At 41.1% G+C, this 23,217-nt stretch overlaps 1 protein-coding gene across 1 annotated transcript in view; it reads left to right on the top strand.

The window, feature by feature from the left end:
- Positions 1-23,217, top strand: part of ERICH3 (glutamate rich 3) — a 97,197-nt gene that overhangs the window by 36,030 nt on the left and 37,950 nt on the right. Inside the window, exons 6-8 of the mRNA XM_077904972.1 lie at positions 1,384-1,542; positions 5,845-6,063; positions 18,312-18,492. Of these exons, the coding sequence (XP_077761098.1) occupies positions 1,384-1,542; positions 5,845-6,063; positions 18,312-18,492 (559 nt within the window). The remainder of the gene's footprint in view (positions 1-1,383; positions 1,543-5,844; positions 6,064-18,311; positions 18,493-23,217) is intronic.

The following is a 23,217-nucleotide window of genomic DNA, read 5'->3' as shown; positions in this document are numbered from 1 at the left end:
AGAGTTGAACATTTGTTCTTCACTGTTCTTGAGTCAGTTCATTAAGCCTTATTCATGAGTCGTTTGTATACCGTCCGTCTCACCCTCTTACCCAACTGTACATGTATTATCCTTAACAGGTCTCCAACTTTTTTTGTTGTGATCGAACAACAGGGCCAAAAGCTTTGCTTTTTCTTCTTGAGACATCGCTGGTCTTTATACTAAACTCACAGTGTCCTATCCGTGCCACCAACGGCATTCCTAATGCTCCATACTGGTACTTTTGGTATTCTCTGCAGTACATTCTTGATTAGAAAATGCATCAGTCAGGGTCTCAGCAGGAAACAGATGGCTCACACAAATAGGGTAATTAGGAAGAGTTTAATAAAGAAACTATTTACAAAGATGCCAGCAGGGTTAAGGAAAACCAACTGGGGATGTTAAGCATGTTGGGGTCAGCACCCTGGGAAACTCAGCGCCTAGGCCCCAGAGGGAGGAGAGGGAGAGGGAAGGACTGGGTACCAGCACCAGCAGGCAGTGCTTACAAGCGAGGAGAGGACTGCCTGAGTGGAGCGGCGGACTCGGGGGAGGGACCCAGCTGGCCCATCCCAACCTGGGTGGGAAGGGTCCAGGAGAATGAAGACCCCAGCCTCTTGCCTCTTATCTTCTGATCTCTTGCCAGGGCCTTTCATTGGCTAAGTTCAACTGGAATCTCTGGATTCCATAAAGCAATGACCCCCGGAGGGCAGAGCAGAGCAGAGAAGGCAGAGAAGAGGAGCAAATGGAACAATCTCCATTTTCACACAGTGTTTTCCAGTTGCCAGTGACTGTTTTTAAATTTTTACTTTCCTGGTGTTTTAAGAGAGAAGTTGAATAAATGATAATGCATTATAGTTAAGCATCCGCCTTTCCTCTTTTTGAATCATATTGTCTGCTTTTATTTCAGCACCATTCTGGAGATGTAAAGGACTTGCAGTAGTTTGTGTTGAAAACATTTAAACGGAAATGAGTCCATTCCAATCATATCCCTTTAGATCTCTAAAATAGAAACATTATTCAAGGTACCATTTAATTGAGCAAAGCCATTTTACGCACTGAATGTATTAGGTATTGTCAGCAAGTTTACAAAGTGGGTAAAATGCAGGGACCTAACAGAGAACATCTCCTTTGTCTAGAATACTCTATAATTGTGGCATTTAGTTATGTAGAGGACTTCCACGCCATATGTTTTAACAAATACTTTGGGTCATAAGGCTATGTATAATGGAAGGACATAATTAAAGTTTAATCTGTTCAGTAAAAAGGCACCATTAATTACTCTAGGCAATTTGTTGGGTTATTAATTGGTTCTGGAAACATGTCAAGATACTAATTTAAACGGAATTTTTTTCCTTAATTGTCTAGACAGCCCCTCGACCATACACTGCCCCAGGAAATATGCAGCTTCCAATTCGATTAAAGCCTCTTCCCAGTAATCCTGCCCTAGGAACTGTTCCAAAGATAACTCCGGGGACCAGATCGAAAACCTCATTGCTGGAAAATGAAGCTCCATTTCCCATTGGGGTAAATGTTACTTTTTCAAGAAATATCTTTGTATTCTTTATTAGAATATTAGATTATCACAGGTTTTCAGACGCAAGATTCAATTAATCTACTCAGTGAAATTTGTACTGTGCACTTACTAAGCATTTACTATGTACTTCTGTTTAATTATATCTTCCTTAAACTGGAAGGCCTATAATTTCTGTGCAATTAAGCAGAATGAGTAAGGAATAGATTTGTAATAATATAGATTATCTTTCATTAATTTGAATGGTCATACAAAGAGAAACTCTTTATAGCCAGACACGACTTCTATCAGAATAGACCCAGTGTTGACTGATTCTAAATTTTAAATGCATGAAACCTAGAAAATGAAACTTTCCAAGAATAGGCTTGCATTTGCATGCTGACTTACTTTACCATCAGTGTATGAAATTGCTTCAAGTTTGACTCTGGAGAAGGTTGGATATAGAAGAAAAAGAACGTCCGTCTTTAAGAAATGGTGAATCAATCACACATAGAAGCTTGACGTTGCTTCCTTTTCAAGGTTGTGTCCCTGGTAATTTTAAATTATTTTAATAGAGGAGGTCATGGTAAACATAAAATAGGAGTTGCTTAAACAGGCAGGAATAATTAGGACATTAAGTAATAAGGGAGGGTTATTGTTGTATTTCAAAGATGAAGAAGAAATGTTTACCAGCGTAAGAAAGAACCCGTGTCAGGAGTATAATTGTCACTGTATTCACATGGGTGAATTTAGTTCCATTTCTTATTAGGAAACGTAAGACATATGAAATTGATATTTTTTTCTTTGTTTTTGAAATTAAGGTTTTTTTTTTTAATCTAGAGCTGATGGATAGATAATCTTGATACTAAGAAATTAATCCAGGCAAATAAATGATTGTTTTATAATAAGAGTATAAATATAACCCTAAAAGTAATATTTTATCCACTTAATATGCTTTTCAGCTTATGAAGCACTTTTCACAAACCTTAATTTAGTTGTAGCTTCCTAGAAAGCAGGAAAAATTAAGCCAAGAGTGGTAGCGCTTTGTTTAGGGACATGTGCTTAGGGTCAGGAAGAAGCTTGTGGGGTCATAAGTCAATTAGGCGGACACGCTAGGATCTGGTGTCCACACTGAAAGCCTAGAGATTTCCCGTTTCACCCAGTGTACAGGAACAGTCAGGTCCTGAAAGATTGTCTCAAGTTAATGAAAATGACACGGTACAGGCTTGTTTTGATCCAGATGGTAAACCAAAATCATCAGCCAACTCATAATCAGGGGCCATTAATTCACCAGATATCAACTAATCAAAGCTGTAGAAGCAGTACATTATCCCTCTGTAGACCGACCTACATGAGAAGCCAGATCACAATGAGAAGGTTGCCTAGTGAGCATGGAATCAGAATGAGGGCATATAGGGGAATGGAATCAGGTTAAAATGGCTTGATGTACCTATCTCATCTTGGGAATGGCTTGCCAAAGGTACCAGAAGACTCAAAGATCTTTGGCTAAAACCCTATGTATCTTCCAGGGATAATTTTGCCATTAGGACTGGAAATATTTGAAGTCCAATGAGTGAGATTTTCTCTCCCCTAGATAGTACTTGGATGGGTACTTTGCACATTTGCCAAGGTGATTATAGATTTTTTTCTAAGCTCCTCTGCTTTGATAGATGCTTTTTCCTATTAGATATGTAAATACTACCAATCAAGTAATATTCAAGTTCTGCAGGCTAAGGAGGGATTTTTTTTTTCCTTCAGCTTATTTTCCCATTCTGCTCTGAGCCATTGGATGGATTTATTAGTTAAATCTGCATAGGGTCTTTTATTTTCCTGTTTTCAAGTTTTGGGATATGAGTGACTGAGGGATAGGCACTTAAGAGTAGCTTACTCAGGCTGACAAGATCAATTCCATGTTAATTTAAACTAGTTAAAGTTACACTTTTCATTCAGTAAATATTTATTGGGCACTTAGTATGGACAAGATACTGCTCTAGGCATTAGTGATTTATCAATGATCAAGGCAGACAAAAGTCTCTAACTTATTGAAGCTTATATGTACATAGGCAAACTAAACTGCCAGAAGATGTGTAATTTCTTTCCATGGCATCGATGATGAAGATGATTTAATATCAAATCAGACAAGAAATTGCTAAAGACTAGTAGTCTTCATGATTACTGAGTATGCAGTGAGTACCCACTAAATTCTTGCTGCTTTCTTAAAACAGTAAAAGTTATACACCTGGGAATGGTTTGAAGGGACAACAGATATAAGCAAGTTTCTAAGTATCAGGAGTGAGGGTCTTCGATTTAGGCAAAAGCAATTGGGTCAAAAATAGGGTGGTTAAGATGCAACTGAGTAAAAATCATGACTTGATTGAAAATGATTATCCTTACAAGGAGAGTTTCTCACACATTATTGATGGCATAGAAATTGATAAAACTATTTGTGAAGGCAATGTGGGAATATCTATCAATGTTTTAAATGACCATGCTCAAGCATTTTTACATATAGGAATTTATTTTAGAAATATGTGAAAAGGAATAGATTCAAGAATACTCTGTATTATAATATTTGTAATAGTGAACGATTGAACACACCTAAAATTTAATAGGATGTTGTTTAAAAACATTATAGTTTATTAAAGTATGTTAAACAAAAAAATAAGGTAAACTTATTTTTACCAGCATGGAAAGATGTCCAAGACACTGTGGGCTAAAGAAGCAAGGTAAGGAATGGCATGCTAATTTAAAAAAAAAAATTATTAAACCATTTCCAAATAAAGCATACAATGGACCAATTACTACTTAGAAATAATCATTTTAAAAAATACCAAGTCCCCAAAGTTCTGGATTCATTGAATTTATTGTCCTTATTATTTCCACTTGATTTATATTTGTTATTATAATATCAATGTACATCATCACAGAAAAACATAGAAAATGTAAGAAAAGAAAAATGAGAACATAAATAGCACCTTCAATATCACCTATTTTAACAATTCCAAATTCATTGGTGAATATCTATTTAAATCCGTTTCTGTTCAAAAAAGTGTTGTTTTCCATCAAAATATGGACTATTCATGCCTTTATTTATCCTGCTTTTACTTATTTAGTAGTGGGAAATGTTTGGAGAATGACTCCCCTTTCTTTTTTTAGTATATGTGCTGCCAAAGCGAGCACTGACTCCCCTTTCTTAACACTAAATTTCACCATATCTAAGTATCTCAAAGACTAAATTGGCTGAAAAAAAAATTGGTATAAAATAGGTAATAGTGATCAAAGATGCCTTCAAGTTTGAAAAGTACCTCAGATGCACAAAAATGGCCAATTTATGAAAATTCAAAGACTCAAATATATTTGAAAAATGTGATATAATTATTGATTACACCTTTGGTAATCTTTACCTTTGGATTAATATAAAGATACATTTTTTTTCAAATAATACAAAGATATATGAGATAGAAAATGATATCTCCCAATAATCCAAGTCCTCAAATGTAACCCTCAATTTACTGTCTTCCTATCCTCCCTGATTTTATCAAAATCCACATACAAATGCATTTAAAAGAAATGTGGGATCACATTACATAGACCTTTTAATGTCAGGATGAATAGATTCATACAATTCTTGTTGGAGCCTGGTGAGAATCTATTACAAAGACAAAGAAAATTTTAGTTAAATGTTCTCCTATTGATGGACTTGATGTTTCAGCTAAATTTGTTGTGTGTGTGTGTGTGTGTGTGTGTTTCTTTTACACATTTACATCAATGTATTGTGCAGTTATTTTGGTAGAATTTATTCCCACAAGTTGGATTTCTAGGAGAAAATAAGCTAAATAGTGTCTTTGGGTCAGAGTCTACATTTGGTTCCTTGATATTATATTATCAGGGAATATTATAACCCCTGGATAGGTGAAATCAATATGAAAAAAAGTATTAACACCTAAATGGACTATCCAACCCAACCTCAAAGTACGATACTTGCCAACTCCTCGATTTTAAATTGTTTAATTGTACCAGGCTCCATAGATATGATGGATTATTGAGGAAAAATCCCAAAGTACTATGAAAATGCAATCACTGTATATTTGGCTTAAAAATATACTTAAATGAGGTTAGAGAGTCATGGAAATGTAACTTTCTATGGATGTTACAAAATGCATTTTTCAATAAAAAAATGAAGTGTTTTGAGTCTGCCTATCAATGTCAGTTGTATTTACGTGCAACGTAAATCATACCGTCTTGTCTTTAATTTCGGGTCACCTTGGTCACTGCTTCTGTTTTACTGGTGGTTATGTCCTGAAATGTGATTGCAGGGCAAGAAGGCAGCGATGAAGTTCAAGAACTCCATGGACAATGCACAGGGAGTGAATCGCTCTCAACTTCCAAACATTAACAATTACATGATGCCTATTCCTCCTCCACCTCCTCCCCCCAGTGGAAAAATCACAAGGGAAAATAGACTTGAATCGTGGAGAAGGAGAAGATTTCGTCCAACCACTGCTCCGAATGGCTTAGATCCTCTCTTTACCAGGGTAAATGTGGAATCAAGTTTTCTTTTATTAATTTAGCATAGATTACATCGAGCTATTAAATTTCTAGATGTGCAGTACGAACGAATCTAGGGAAACCAAATGCAAAATGCCTCGCAAAAATACATTTAATAATTTTAGAAATGTAATTGTAAGCTTGGATGAACCTGAAATCAAATATTTGAGTAGCTCAGGTCAGTAACTAATTTAGCACAATTAATTTAAAAAAAAAATCCAGTAAATCTTGTGGTCAAAATTAGTTTGTACTGGGCCCATTTCTAAATTATTTATTTCCTCCAATTTGCCCATTCAATCACATGTACTTTAACATTTAATTTGTGAAAATTCAGGGACATAAGTGTACATAGTATGCCATATGAAATATCTTACCAAAGCTTCTTTTTAAAACGATTTTTGCAAAGTTATGGTATGATATTTAGAAGATATTTTCGCTCAGTGTTCTTTTGAGACTATTGTAGCTCGTGGTACTTATTTTCTCAAAATACTGATAAAAAAAAAATAGTCCTAAGGCCAGTTAGACTTTATATAGATACAGGCTAGTACGAAGGCAAAAGGTCTCTTACTTTTATCGTGTAAATATACAACTAAGCGTAACTATGTGTAACTTGTGCGATAATTAGTGGGTGGCGAGGTCTGCATTTCACTGACGGGGAACCGGGGGTGCAGACTGCCTGCTGGCTCTTCTCAGCCCCCCTCACTCCCATCTGGATCTGGGCCCCCCAGCTGTCCTCCTCAAGGACCTCAAAAAACTGGACCTGTCTTCATTGTGCTCAAATCCTCTCCTTTCAATTCCATTTCCACCAGTTTTCTTTCTTTCTTATGGTTTCCGAGGCCCACTTGTGCCCTGTGTCCTTGATTCCACCCCCCACCCCCCGCCCGTCATTCTCCTCTCTGGTTAGGATTCTCCCGTCCCTTCTCCCACCTCCAGGTCTCCTGAAGCCTGGTTGACTGTCGCTTTAGTCTAACCAACTCAGATTACAGTGGCGGAGCTCGCTTGCTCGCTTGCTTGCCTTTTCTTCCTTTCATTTTAGCAGTTTTTATTTAAAATCGTATAGGGGATTTCTGTACTCCTGCATCCTCCCTCTCAGCCGTTTCTCCCTTACCCCTTCCCCTTTCCTCTCCTGCTGGCGAGCTGTCCAAGGCTCGCCCGGCGTCTGTCCAGCCTCAGCGCAGCCCTGCACCTGGCGAGGCCGGGCCGGGGGGCAGTGGTGCCCTCACCGTCCCTCGCCGGCCGCGTCCCTGGACCCCGGTGCCAGGCTCCTGACCTTGGCGGTGGCCTCACACAACCTGGACATCATCCTCTTTTCAGATGGGCGCAGACCAAATGTCGCACTTCTGACCCAGCCCCTTGGGGAGAGGGGAAGGTCCAGGCCTCCTGCGAGCGCGGGGGGTGCACTGGAACGCCTCCAGGGGGGCTTGCTGGGCCGCAAGTCCCAAAGGGATGGAGCCTCATCTGGGGCACTGGCTGCAAAAGGGAGGAGCAAGGCTGACCTCTAGGTCACGTCGTCCCCTGGTGCTGGGCCCCCCAGACTGGAGGAGAGGCCCCTTCCTGGGGTTGGTTGCCTTCAGGGGCGACAGAGCCGTGGGATGTTTCTAGGAGCCCACTGAGCCCCCAAACAGGTCAGTTCTCCTTGAATTCCGCTGCCCAGGCGTGAGCCCTGGAGAAGGAGGGGTGCTCCAGGTGGGGAGCGACGATCCGACCTGCTGTACCTGCTCACTGGCCTCGGAGCTCGACGTGGCACCGGTCTCCCTCCACTGCCCCATAGGCGTGCCCTGGAAGGATGTGGCCTCCCCCTAGCAAAACCAGGGAGTTGCTCATCATACTTGCTTGCTCGCTGCGCTGGATTTTCTGGTGTCCAAGTATATACACTGGGATAAACTCAACCCAGTCAGGCTTTTTTTTTGTTTTTTTAAAGGTTTGGATAGCTCCTAAGCCATGAAAACCTATTAAATCTATATGTGCGGGGGTGGGGGGCGCACCTGGGGGGCTCAGTTAGGCGTCTGCCTATGGCTCAGGTCATGATCCCAGGGTCCTGGGTTGGAGCCCCACGTCGGGCTTCCCGCTCAGCCGGGAGTCTGCTTGTCCCTCTCTCCCTGCCCCTCCCCACCGCTCACGCTCTCTCTCTCAAATAAAAACAAAAAAGAAAGTAAAAATCTACATGTGCAAGTTCAATAACAATAACCCAGGAGACACCACGTCCCCGTGGCTATGCCCTAAGGCCCTAGAGCCCTGCTGGCCACCCTGAACCCTCGTTTCCTGCCCCGTCACATGTCTCGCTTCTTCCCGGAGCGACCAGCCTGCTGACTTCTGTTAACCGAGTCCTGGTTTTCTGGGAAACTCTATCATTTATGTACCCCAAAACTTCAGAAATTCAGCTTGACCCCGGCACTGTGACGAAAGAACAGGATCTGCAGGACCAAGAAGCTGAACGGACCCTTTGGGTCAGAGTCTGAGTTTGGTTCCTCAGCAGTTTGAAGAGGCTCTTCTGAGAAGTCGGAGAGGGCAGGTCACGAGGGTTTCCTGGGGACATGGGGCACCCAGTCGGGGCCCAGCGAGGCCCAGGGTGGCCCCGGGATGCCCAGCAGGGATGTGGTCCGGGGACTGGGCTTCCAGAGCCCACGAGCTCGAGGTTCGCAGCTCGGCCTGTGCGGGCAGGCAGCCCGGCGGCCCCGGGGCCTTAGCACGGCCGTCCGCCGAGTCACAGGCTTTCAGCTCGACTTGGTCTCTGGTTTTGTTTTGCTTTGTTTCCAAACATGTGTTTTCTCTATTTGGAATCCCCCTTTTTGGAGATTGATGGAGCTCCCACCCTCATGCTCTCATAGTCTTCTCATTTCTCTCCTATTTTCTATTTCTTTGTCTTTCTTGTTCTACTTGCTGGATGCTTCTTCGGGGTTATCTTCCGCACATCCTGCTGAGTTTTTTCCTCTGGTACCTTTTTTAAATTCTAAGAAGTTCCTTTTTGTTCACCGAATGTTACTTTTTAAAAAAGCTCCGTGCTCTCTAAGAGTTTTGGTTCTTTGGTATCTGTGGAGACTTCTTTGTGGGGTTATATAATATGTTAGGTTTTTGTAGAGAAAATGAGTCTCTAAATGTTGGGAGTAGAGTTCTATAAATGCCCAATAGATAAGAAACGTTAATTATGTCATTCCTGTTTCCACATGCTTAGCATTCTTGTTTATCTCCTTGCTCAGTTCCTGAGGTCTAGGGATTATTCATTCTCTGTAATCGTAGATCTGTCCGTTTTTTCTTGTAATTATGTCACATTCTGCTTTGTAAGTGTTGAGACTACCTGGTTATAAGCTCTCAGATTTCGAATTACTCCATCTTACTGGTGAAGTGATTCTTTATGATTAAGAAAATGATCTTCTTTATCATATTTCTTTTGGCTTTAAAAAATCTCCTTTGTCTCACAGTATTTATTTGTTTATTTATTTATTAAAATATTTATTTATTTATTTATTTATTTATTTATTTATTTATTTATGATAGACATGGGGGGGGGCGGGGCAGAGACACAGGAGGAGGGAGAAGCAGGCTCCATGCCGGGAGCCCGACGCAGGACTTGATCCTGGGACTCTAGGATCGCGCCCTGGGCCAAAGGCAGGCGCCAAACCATTGAGCCACCCGGGATCCTCTATTTATTTGTTTAGATTAGTATTTAATATATAGTATTTAATAACATATATTTCATATGGTGTGTATATATATATATATATATTCCTTTTACTTCCAGCCTTTGAATATCTTAAAATTTAAGCTTTAGCCTTTATTTTTATTTTTTTTATTTTTATTTTTTTTAAGCTTTAGCCTTTAAATGTAGTTATGTGGCATATGGATGCTTTGCAAGTATTTTGACCTGAGACTGTCTATTTCTTTAACGAATGTTTAGTCCAGTTACATTTATTTTATTTAGTAGTGTATTTAGACTTATCTGTTTGGTATTAGACTACTTATTCTTACGTCTTACTTTGTATTTTCTACTTACCATGATTTTTCGTTGATAGTAGAATTTTAGGCTATTATTGCCTCTTTTTTGAAACTTCCCTTCCTTGCCTTCCACAACATTCAACTTTCATGCTTCTTTGCCATCTCCCTTTACTTCTCATCTTGCTCCCCTCTGACGCTTCCTCATCTTTATTAGCCATCACCATAGGCTTAGACCTTGACACTTGCTTTTGTATTCAGGATGTAGTCATCTTGCTGCATGACTTCAGTAGCTTTCTAGATGTCTCTTGGAGTTGTCACTAGCTCCTGGGTCCTTAGGTATAGAATAGAATTAGCACAGTGGGGCAGGTCTTGCACTTTTCCTTTAGTAATTTGATTTATTTTATTTCAATCCAGGAAAGATTTATTTAAGGACAGGTGGCTATCATGAGTAAATTACACGTGAAATTCACTCATTTTATGACTGCTGCCCTCAAATCATCCTCTAAATACTCTTAAAAGGAAAGAAAAAAAAAAGAAGAGGGAAAAGGCAAAGAGATAAGGCTTGCTGGTGACCCACCGCCTGTTCCTCTATGAATGTGTAGAACACAGTCCCTGGCTTCTGTGTTCTGTGTCTCGAGAGGTTGATCCATGGTGCCAAATGACAAGGTGTAGTAGATCTGAAAGCCCAGCAAGTTGCTACTGTGCCCTGTTGCTTGGTTTCCTTTTGTTCCAGGATGGCAGAGCTTTTATACTGCTTTTATGGAATCCATGAGACTAGTTAGATTGTGCTCGGAGATGTCCCTCACACATCTCCAGATTTTTCTGTTCTCCCACAGTATTGCTGGTCACCTACTCTACATAGCAGCCTATTAAAATGTGAATGGTCCCATAAATAGCGTTTATAAATGTGAAAATATAGCCTTTCAAATAAGAACCTACTCAATCATTATGGCTTTTAATTTTAAAAAGCAAAGTATTTTTTTAAAATATATGTTTTGTGAAATCAAGGGCAGAGAGCTTTTCCAGGCATGAACCAGTCTGGGCTTTCTCTATATCCGATCAAGGCCCCCTTCTCACCTCCAAGACCTCCCGTGAGCTCTGTGCAGTCACTGGTGCCTGGTTGGGAGGTTCTATTGCCCTACGAATTTGACATGGTTAAGCCAGCTTCTCCATTCAGTTACCTTCCATCTCACGAATCACCACCTTTTCTACAATAATTTGGGCTCAAAATCCAGACTTCCTTATTCTGTCCGCATTATGGGTTAATTGCTAAGTCCTCCAGATCAGAGATGCCCAATAGAAATATAATGCAAGTCACATAGGCAATTTTAATTTTCTAATAACTTGTCTCCAAAAGGCTAAAAGAAACATGTGAAAGTAATTTTATTAACATACTTTGTTTAATCAAGTATATTCAACCTATTATCATCTCAACATGTAATCAGTATGAGTTTTAACGAGAATTGTACAATTTTTTTTTCATACTATATCTTTGAAATTCAGTAAGCATTTTGTGTTTATGGAACATCTCGTTCAGATGAGCCTTTCAAATGCCTCACAGCCAAGTGGGTGAAGTGGCTGCTGTCTCATACTGCACAGCTCAAGCACCTGGACAGTGGCTTATGTGTCTGATAATCCTTTTCCATTCTCAGTGCTAGCATCCTGGGTCGGGGGCTGGCTACCTAACTCTTCACAGGGCTGTTGCACTCATCTACGTGTTTATGTTCTGCCTCTAAATCAACAAATAGCTCAATTTAGTTTTGATTGATTATGACCAGCGCTGTGCTAGGTGCTGAGGTTACCAAGATGAGTAAAGCCAAATCCTTATTTGCAGAAGGATTGCAGTTTAGCAGGGGAGACAGAAATATCTACAATTAGCCATGACACATTGTGGTGAGTACAATCAGAGTGGTATAAATAAAGCACGAGGAGAACGCAGAGGAAGGAGATGCTAGCTTTGAGGAGATTGAAGAGGCCTTCGGAGAGAAGGGGGCATTTTGAAATGGGCTTTGAGAGAGGAGTAGGAAGTTAGCAGACAGAATCAGGGAGCAAGGGTCAAAGGCAGGAAGGGGAAACAAGAACAAACAAAGTCCATCTCGGTGTTGACAGGTTGTACATGATAAAATTAAATGAAACTTGAAAGAATGGCTCCCAACATGCTCCTCCCCTGCTTACGACCTTCACCAGCTTCTTTCCGAATGAAAGTAGCTCTATTTTTCTGCCTAATTATTTTATTTTTTTAAAAAATTTCTTTTATTTTTAAAGATTTTATTTAGTTATTTTACAGGGATGGAGAGAGAGTGAGCATGAGAGGAGGAGGGGCAGAGGGAGAAGCAGACTCCCTACTGAGCAGGGAGCCCAACATGGGGCTCTATCCCAGGACCCTGGGATCATGACCTGAGCTGAAGGCAGCCACTTAACCAACTGAGTCTCCCAGATGCCCTTGACTGGTTGTTTTGAAGTATAGGTTTCATTATTATTATTCAGATATGTTGAGACCCATACATCAAGAGATGACTAACACCGAGAAGACAGTTTGTCACTTACAGTTCCCCAAAGGAGGGGCCATGCCATGTATATTAGTCAGGGTTCTACCCAGAATAATGTTGGACCACATATTTGGGCCTTGTGGCCCAGCTAGGTCGATAGGTAAAATGACCCATCACACGTGTCACCCGGGACCACAAGGCAGCACCAGGATTGGCCAGGAGACTTGGGGAGTAGGAGAGAAACATGGGCAAGAGTATTTGTTGTGGTGTCTGAGAGAAGGAACAGGAAACACAGGGTAAGCAGGCTCAGGATTCAACAGTATGAATAACCTTGGCAGGTTTTGGGGGAATATTGGCCCAGAGTTTAAGAGCCAGATAGCTGAGGTAGGGGGAGGGTGGATGTGAGCTCCCAGCTGGTTAGTTTGTCCACGAGAAGCACTCTCCCAGGCAAGTCATGTACCATCTCTAGGAACCGGACTCCCCAGGGTCAGTAAGGCCCCAGATGTCAAAGCATCAGAATAAAGAGACATGCTTTGACACTGGCATTCAAGGACTTTCAGATTTTGACTCCTCTTCAGCTTTCCAGTCCCATCCAAGCCAAACCGAACCACTCCCTGGCTCTTTGGTCCACCACCGCCCCACCTCTGATCCGTGCTTTTTTCTGTTATTACTTTTGGCAGGATGTTCACTCGCTTTTAAGTCATCCATATGGGTTTTTCTCTTATTTGATGACCTTTGTTAGCTTTTACTGTGGTAAAATGCTTATATTCGATGTACAACAATGATCCTACCTTCTATGTAATGGAACTTCAGTATGTGCTGGGAGTTTTGCTCAGTGTTTTATGTGCATTTTCTCATTCAATACACAAAGGAAACTCAAGAAAGAGATAAGATAATTTCTCCGTATGAAAGATGAGGAAACTGAGTCAAATAAGATTCAATAAGCTGGCGAAGGTCACATAACTCATTAGGGACAGACTCGGTACACCCGCTTGGCAGACTGACGCTTAGAGCCTGCGTTCATAATCCTCAAAGTTTATGAAATTTATCTACAAGCCTTTTTCTCTCCAACCTTTGACTAAGATATTAATTGCCATCAGTCAGGTGTTTCCTCGATGCAGAGATGTTCTTTTTCTATGAATTGCTGGTAAATGCCTGAAATAGAAGAAGGATGTTATCGGACCCACATTTCCCAGTCCCCATAAGAGGGGATTTCTGTACTGATTTCTCTACATTGTAACAGGATCCCATCCCTTCCTCTCTTCACAAGGATTTTGTTACTTCTCTTAGGCCCCTTACTATATTCTGCTTAGTATCAATACTCATGTTTTTTTATTATTTGTTCCTTCTACTCTCAGATTATGAAGCTTGTGGAGGGCAGGCATTTGATTTTACTTATATTTAATCAAGCATTTATTAGTACTGTGTTCCTAAACAGGTATTATTTTATTAGACATACAAAAAAAAACCCTAAACTTTAAATTATACTATTCAGCTTATGTAAACATAATGGAAATAAATTATACCCTTCAGACATAGATCCCTTTTCTTCCACAACAAATAAAGCCAACAAATTAGCTTTGCTAGAGAGATTGCACATTTCTTTTGTTTGTCTTAATTTTAAAACCATATATATTTTTTTAAGTTCCATTTTAGTCAATGCATTATCTTGGTATTTTTCTTACTCTTGGTTTTCCTCACCAGTAGACTCAGATTTGAGAATGAAAACGGAAAGCATCAGCATGATTTTAATATAGGATAATTCAACATATCTTATATAGGCTTGATTTATTTCAGGAACTTTCCTTTACACAGTGTTTTTGCTTAAAATTAACATTGCAGTTTGGCAATTACATTACTAGAAAGGACTTTAAAAACGGTTTAGAAGTCAATTCCACAGTCAAGATATCTTAGCAGCTGGCATTGCAGAATTAAACAATAGAAGGGAGAAGAAACCAAAGATGCTTCTGGGGGTCTGCAGCCGTTGGGAGTTTAAGGGCAGACCTCATAAGCTTTTCAGGCCTTCTTACCAGGAGCAGGATGCAGCTGGATTTTTTAGATATAGGCTGGATAGTGCCTCTCAGCAGACTTGCCGCATTTATTCTACTGAGGGAGATGAGGAAGGGAAGGCTCGACTCAGCATCCTCACAACCTGGAGCTCCGATACCTCCAGGAGGGTGGAGGCATTGGGGGCATGTGAGGAATACACATGAGACACAAGTTACACAGTGGTGAGAGGAATAGGCAAGAGGAGAGTGAAAGCAGGAAGCATAGGAAAAGCAAAGGAGGGAGGAGGAGAGAACAAGGAAAAACTAGTATGAAAAATAAGAGAGAGAGAGGAACCAAACGAGTGTAGTGAGAAGTTTCTATTACAACCAGCTGCTTCCTGAAGCCTTAGGATGCGAACCCGGGAGCACTCTTCCTCTGGCTCACTTTGGAATCTTTTCCTCCAAAGGCCCGAATCAGAGTCAACTCGGGGACTGCCTGCTTTTAATCAGTCTTTGTCAGAGGTGTTTCACAAGACACTGTGAGTGGGTTTCCATGTTGTGGTACCTGTCAAGTTCCTAGAAATGCAGAAAGCTTCTGGTTGAGGGCAGGGTTGACTTACTGTAGCTTTTGTCTCAGCAAAGGACAGGATGTGGAATCCCTAAGTGTTCCACGTCTGCGTCCCGTCAGATCGATGTTTATTAGGCCCTTGCTAGGTGTCAGCACTGGCCAGACACCGGGGGCACAAAGATCAGTAAGATATTGTCCTTATCTACTGAGAGTGGAACACAAGGGCATAGTGTCAAGGCCACGTGACTCACAGAGTCCTCGGGGCCTGGAGATGACAAACACGTGGGTAGTGTTCGGGCCTCTACAACTAGGGCAGCTGCTGGACCTTTAAATGTGTCAATAGATATTGCAAACAGTTGAGACACAGGAGGAGTTGAAAATAGAAGACATTTTTTTGGTACGTGAGGAATGTCTGAACTTGTCCCATGGATACTGGGAATCGTTGGAGGACTCTGAGCAGGAGCGTCGCATGATCTATTCAGTGATAATAATAGTTCACTGATATGCAGGACGCAAGACATTTTGAGAGATACCAGTCTGGAAGTGGGGAGACCAGCTAGTAGGGTGACTATACATCCCAGCTTGCCTGGAAGAGTTGAAATTTGTGGGGTTTTTTCCTAGTATAATTATTAATAATACCTCTTTCACCATGTCTCCCAGTTTGGATGATAAATTCTGTGGCCACCCGACTTAAGTAGAGACTTATTGCAGGGACCTAGGTAAGACTCCACGATGCCCAGAGTTCATCAGGGCTTGGCCTAAGTGGCCGAAGGGGACTTGCCGCCCAACACTAATCAGCGAGAGCAGGCCCTTTGGCACCTCCAGGGTCTCCTAAATCCCCGCCCTGACTCAGGCCTGAGCACAGGTAAAAGATCCCAACGAAAATCTAGTGTATTAATTGAATGCTACTTGTTGGCACTATGTGAGAGCTGACTGGTCAACCCCTCAACGAGCTTGCCATTTAGTTGTCGGCTCAGATGGAACTTGCCTGAGGTAGCAGAAAAGAAATGAGAAGGAAAGTGGTCAGTGGTGCAGAAAGTGAGAAAGCTAAGCCTTAGTCTTGCAGGGGCATGCGGCCCTGCTCCGGGTCCTGAAATGGAACTGGGTTTCCATGGAAGGGTTTGGTACTCGCTGTTGGCCGGCAGAGAGGGCCGAGAAGGCTTGCTGAAGTCTCATCAGTCTGGGTCCTTCTAACCTTGGAGGATGGTGAGTAGAGAGGCGGTTCAGTCAACTGAAAGAAATAATTGTTCAGCTCCTAGCGCACGTATTTAATCACGAGCTGTCACTCGGGCCTCCTGTTAGAATCCAGAAAAGGTTACCTGGTGGCAATAATTGGGGAATATTTTTAAGAAAAATGAAGTAACTAGACCCAGGAGAAAAAGAGATGTTGCTGTCAGGAACACACTTTAGCAGAGAAAAAAAAAAAAAAAAAAAGGTGAGTAAATGAAAAGATGAAGAGCTGTCATTTCCTTTCTTTTACTTTTAAGCATTTCCACTTTTCTACTTTCTCATCTTGTACGGATGAGGCAGGCTGTTCCTCCACCCCGATCGCACGATTCCCTTGCGTTTACGCAGGGCTTACCTCCCACAAGCTCCCGGGGCTACCTCGGAATCCAGGCCACTTTCCATGGAAAGTACTGCTCAGCCAAAGGGAGATGCGCTTTTTAATCCATCATATCATTAAATGTTCTAGAGGGAGCGTGGAGCCGGATTGCCGCAGGCTGGTGGCTGTGGCTGGGCTGCACGGATGCCTGTCACAGCGCCCTGGCCGCCCGGCACCTGCAAGCTAGACGTGACCTTGCAACTTGGAGCCGGGCCTGTGACTCAGGGAGAGGTCTCTAATCTGCAAAGAATTACCCAGGTTGCTGATTTACCTTCACGGCTACTGAGGTCCCTGAAATATTTTTTGTTGATTGCCTCTCTGTTTGGGAGCTCTCCTGGCCCGAGGCGGGACAATTTACTTAAATTTTAAATCTTGGACTTCCTTCCCCGTTTACACTTTTCAGACTGTCATTTGCGGGATTTCATTTAATCAGATTTACTGCCTCTGGTTTTTGCTACAGAGAAATGGAATTCAATGAGGAGAAAAAAAAAAAAAAGTCCTCTGAAGTGGAAGGGGATGGGTTTGGAGACGGGAATATTTTAGTAGTTCCTTCAGAAATTTTTGTTGCAGTTTAAAAAAAAAATGCATGTTTCCAAGGCATCCGTAATTCAATGAAATCCAACTCAAATAATTGCTTTGAATTCACCGAAAGTTGGTCTCTTCACATTTTTCATTTAGCTGAAAATTGATTTTTAGAAAAGTGAAGTAGATTAAAAGTCTTGCCTGGCCCCTGTATAATTCTCGCGCTGACAGTATTCTTATTAGGCCCTCTGAAGTCTCTCAGCCAGCCCCCCGCTATTTCTCTGCCTCCTCTTCTTCCTTTTCCTACTTCTCTCCTCAATTTCCTCTCAGAGGTTAGACAAACACTTTGCTCGTTCACTATTGGGAAACGACTTCAGACTATAAACAAGGAGGCGAGGCCTAGGACACTTCTGTCCATCTCTGGCGTATCAGTGTATTGTTTATTGTATAAATAAGTTTGTGAACACCAGAGTACAGGGTGTTGTTGTTGTTGGGTTTACCGTTTGATAGGAAAATAATAATTATTGTTGGTTTTTCACTGAATGACTGCTGCCTGTAAAACTGAAGATCTTAGGCATCTAACCTCCATCTCTAATCCTCAGAGTGACCCTAGAAGGAATCCAACGTGGGCCATTCCCCTTTCACGCAGAGTTAAGATTAGGGAAGGATACACCGTCAGTGCTCAAGCGTGAGGATAAAGCACTCAATTACAAAAACAGTTGCTAAATCACAAAATCAATTCAAATCAGAACAAAATTATGTCACCAGCATTTAATTCATTCGATTTGAATTTTTATTTGAGAACCAGCTACAAGAACGGAGAGCAGTTTTCTTAGTGCCACTGATAGTTTTGTTGTATGTAAAACACACACCCGAGTAAAATAAAAAGTGAAAACCTTTGTCCAGACCCCTGGCAGTGACAATAAAAACACAAAGGCAAAATGCAACATCATTATTAGAGATTTATTTGGTAACGAGCTTGACTTTCTGTACACTGCAAAGACTGACGTTTTATCAAGGTTTTGTTGCTAGGTACCTAAAAGGAGCCTTTTCCACTCCCCCATGACAGTATCATTACCCTCCAATTAGAAGGTAATTAATTAATAAGCTGGCTTCTTTTTGTTTATTGTAGGAATCAAGAAAGATTCATAAAACACCACCGCATAGTAATGCAGCTATTACAATGATCTATCTGGGGAAAAATGTGCACCTGTCTCATGATCACCCCGACTTCCGGGATGAAATAAAAGTTTATCAACAGCACTGTGGAGGGGAAAACCTTTGTGTCTACAAAGGCAAACTACTTGAAAAAGGTACACATAAAATGTGATTTTTTTTTAAGTTGCTTGCAGTTGATGCTATAGATAAGCTGTCGTTGATATCATATCAAAATGACTTCAATCACTCTATGAAATTATGCATATCCAGGGACTTATAAACCAGCTGCCTCAAAGTAAATCTAGATTTACTGCTCCATGATTGAAACCGAAGCAGCAATTACTCTTGCAGATTGTGGAAGAAAGAATTTGGAGTGATTTAACCCGGTAACAGATTAATTTGGGGATAGAGATATATGATCATTAAAATGTTGCAGGAATAAACTGTCCCCCAAATTACAAGTTAACTATTTGGCCTGCCATAGTGAATTATATCATACATTATTCTAAGGGAAAAATACCAGATTGGCAATTTGTTCTTTAGAAAAATGTTGAGATAAAATCACAAATCCAATAAACTTCAGGGTGAATCACACCTAAATAACTTGGCGTAGAATTTGGCTAGATGGATTTTAGTGCATTTCTGCTTTCATTTGATCATAAATCCAGTTTTCTTAGCATGAGATAATTTTTATATCCAATATAGGGTTTCACATATTGTACCGAAGTGGTTTTCATCAATATTTCGTTGTGCGGAATAGCAATTGAAAGGACAAGTTGTTATGGGATTATATCTGTTATTTCCTTGTTTAAGAAACTCTGTTTAGAAAGTAATTGCATTTTCACTAAGTAAAAGAAATACTTACATTTGGGCAAGCTTGATAGAAGTTTAGGGAGTCTTAGGAGTTGGGGGCAAGAATCGGATTGCTACTTTTGGCTTTTCAGTTTCCCTCATCACTCATAAACAGTGACTTAATTTTAAAAGAAACTAGACAGGTTTAGGGATTAAACATTTAAACCTTTCCAACTTAAGAGTAAACACTTGAATGTTCGTTTTAACTTTTACTTTATAAAGATTTATAAAACTTATTTATAAAAAATAATGCTCAATAGTGCCAGAAACTGGTTTTCCCCATTCTACGTACCTGGCCAAAATGTAATTTATTGTCATAGCATTTGAGAGTTCATTCCTTCCTTTTCATAGACGAGGAAAATGAGGCAAGTCCGGAGGTAGGGTGGCTTCCTAAGGTCGCATGTGCAGCTCGGGGCCGGGGCGAGAGCAGATCCTGGACCTCTGAGCAGGTGCAGGACCTTCGCTCAGGTAGTGTTTCTGAGTGGCAAATGGTTTCCTACATTTTTCAAACCATGAGAGGTCTGAGACCCCTAATGATAGTGGCGTAGATACATTTAATTTTTGAAAGTGTAACTTTCAACTATTGATTTAGAAGAACTGCTGAACTTACTGTAGTCGACAATCCTTTTCCTGGGTCTTGGGTCACACTTCATTCAAGACAGTGCAGTTGTTCCATGTGCCTGCTGGCAAATGTGGTGCATACAAAGGAACCAAGAACAAGGCTTAGCCGGCTGAAAGGTTTTTGGGGAGACACACATACCCTGTGCTAACAATGCAAAACCCAAGAGTAAGGGAGAGTGTTACTTGGCTACCACGCGTTGCCTTGCATACGGATTGATCCTGGGACTGACTTTTGTTATGTCACTGGACGGGCTTGACCAACATGATGGAATGGGGGCTTAAAGAATTGCATCCTATACACGCGATAATTTTGCCTCAGCTTGCCTTTTGATTGCCAGGAAAGTAATTGTTCACAATTAAAAAGTTGGGTGACTCAGAGTTGACTTGCGGTTCAGCGATCTTGGCAATTTAGCGGGACTGAGAAGAATCGGCCCATTTTACAAACCAGAGTTGTGCATGATTCAGTGAAATGTGAATAGGTTTTTAGAAGAGTTCTGCTAAAACAAAACAAAACAAAACAAAAAGACAAGACGTTTAGCCTTCTGCCTGGAGTAATAAACTAATTAAAAATGTGGCGTTCGTTAATTTGTCTTGCTTTTGGATGGGAAATAACAATAAAATTAATTATTTAGGAACGTAGCAAGTGCATCTTTTATTCCCATAGTGATTCATCGATGTCTTACAGTTTGATTTTAGACATCAAGCCACATATTGATTATTTATTATGCACACCTGTGAAGTCACCGAGTATTTCTGCTCCATGTGAAGAGTACAGTTGTTCAAGGTGTTTTTATTTACCATGTTCATCTTTCCCAACAAAGCAAACTTTGGCCTCCTGGGTTCATAGGGATACAGAGAGCAAAGTAACTTTTTATTTTTTCCCCTGACCCTCCTAATAATCCCTTTCTTTTCTCCCCCATTTCCTGGTATTTTCATAACCTGATCCTTTGTACCAATTTGTGCATTCCTCATTACTCCCTCACAAACCAGCTGCCTCACTGTCTCCCCACCCCCGTGTGCTATTATCTTGTCTTTTGGAGCGCTCTTCCTTTGTCTGCAGTAGGACAAAGGATTTTAAATTCAAATTTTAACCATCTTTTAAGATTCAGATTGAGGCTATGCAGCTTTCTCTGACGACAACGTCTACTGTTTTATCCCTCTCTCCCTAGCTGTGGCTCTTGGTCTCCCCTGAAAACTGAAGCATTTCATTACACTGTGACTTAAAGTGACTGTTTTTTTTTATTTTTTTTCTTTGACTTGTTTTATATATTGAGTTTTTAGTTTCTAAAAATAGCTCATTGAGGTGTAACTCATATTCCATAAAGTTCATCCATTGTGAGTGTACAATGCACTGATTTTTTAAGCATTTTTTGGGGTTGTGCAGCCATTATCACAAACCGGTTTCAGAATATCTCTATCACTTCAGAAAGTTCCCTTGTGCCCATTGGCAAAGAATCCTCCCTCTTTGTAGCCTCAGGCAGCCACTGATCTGCTTCCAGTCTCTACAGATGATAGGCCTTTTCTGGACATTTCATATAAATGAAATCATACAATAGGCAGCATTTGTGTCTTGCTTCTTTCTCTTAGCCTGATGTTTCTGAGAGTCATCTATTCATAGATTTATCAATAGTTGCTCTCTTCTTATGCCACTGACTATATCCTACTACATGCACATTTGTGCTATTTCTAATTTGGGACTATATAAATCATGCTGTTATGAATATACAGATACAAGTTTTTATGGAGACAGCTGGCCATTTCTCCTGAGCAGATTCCTAGGAGTGGATTTGATGGCTTTTGTTTTCCCCCTGAGTGTGGTCATGCTTTTCTGCTTCTTACATACACATCTTTTGACTTTTTTTTGTTATCGTTCAAAAGTGGACATTTTCGATCATGTATTACAGCAACTGTGGATTCTAGATTCTGACTTTCCCCTCTTGAAGGTTATTGTTCTCAATATTTTTGTTATGTTCGTTTGGTAACGTCTCTGAAATCCGTGAAATCCATGCCCCCTCTCCCCGATAGACAGCCAGCATAATGTCTCTACTCAGATTTTATCTGTTTTTATTTGGAAGACTGGCCTCCTAGGGTTGTCTCTGTGTTTTCACAGTTTATTGATTATCTGGTGATTTGTCACAGGTTGTATTCAAAGACTTTGAACCAGTGCAAAGTCAAAAGGCTTTCAATAAAGTACAGCCTCTACCTTGTGTCTGTGGATCTGCTTGTGGGTATATTAGTTTCCTGGAGCGAATGTAACAAATCCCCAGAACTGGTGGCCTAAGACAACAGAAATTTAATGCTCCCACAGCTGTGGAGGCCAGACATCTAAAATCAGGTATTAGCAAGGCCATCCTCCATCTAATAGCTCAACGGAAGCATCTTCCTTTGCCGTTATCAACTTCTGGTGATTCCCAGCAATCCTTGGCAATCCCTGGCTTATACCCATCACTCCCATCTCTGTGTCCTCTATCCTCACAGGTCATTCTTCTCTTGTGTCTCTGTGTGTGTCCTGTCCTCCTCTTATAAGGATGTCAGTCATTAAATTCGTTTGACAGGACAAATCCAGGATGACTTCATCTCCATCCTTCACTACTTATATCTGCAGAGACCCTATTTCCAAATAAGGTCGCCTTCTGAAATTCTGGGTGGTCATGGATTCTTTTTTTTTTTTTTTTTAAGATTTTATTTATTTATTCATGAGAGACACAGAGACAGAGAAAGAGGCAGAGACACAGGCAGAGGGAGAAGCAGTCTCCATGCAGGGACCCCGACGTGGGACTCGATCCTGGGTCTCCAGGATCACACCCTGCGCTGAAGGCAGTGCTAAACTGCTTAGCCACCCAGGGCTGCCCAGTGGTCCTGGATTCTTAGAGGGCAACATTCAACCCACTGTAATGGGTTCAGGAGTAGATTCAAAGTTCAGACAATTTTCAGGTCGGCTTGAACTTTTATTTTCCACCAGACTTTCTTGTGTTTTCTTTGTTCGTGGGTGCAAGCTCCTGGTTGGCCAGGGATGTGTGGATATGTCGGGCCTACTCCAATCCGTGCCCTTTCCCATTAGCCAAGGGTGTGTTGAGCGCTTATCGAATGTGTCTATAATTGCATTTTGGCCTGTGTCTCCCTGTTAAATTTCTGGCTAGTCCACTAGCCTACTGCTTGCCCTAATTAGAACTACAGTCTCAGCAAGCAGAATCTCTGACCTTCCATGTTAGCCTGCCTCTAGGATTGCTGCTACTTATTACTGGTAATGCCACTGGGCAAGATTTTTGTTGTTTTTGTTTTCCTGCTCCAAATGAAGTCAGCCCCCACTGACTGGGAAGCTGCTGGTCATTTATGGCCTGCCCTACCCTGTTAGAATTCTGGTGATGAGATGGTGGCTGGGGGGAGGGAGTGGGAAGAGCCCCAGG

This window comes from Canis aureus, chromosome 8, assembly GCF_053574225.1.
Source record: "Canis aureus isolate CA01 chromosome 8, VMU_Caureus_v.1.0, whole genome shotgun sequence".
Taxonomy (NCBI): Eukaryota; Metazoa; Chordata; class Mammalia; order Carnivora; family Canidae; genus Canis; species Canis aureus.
The sequence above is the reverse complement of the archived record's forward strand: the minus strand, read 5'-3'. Positions and strand labels throughout refer to the sequence as shown.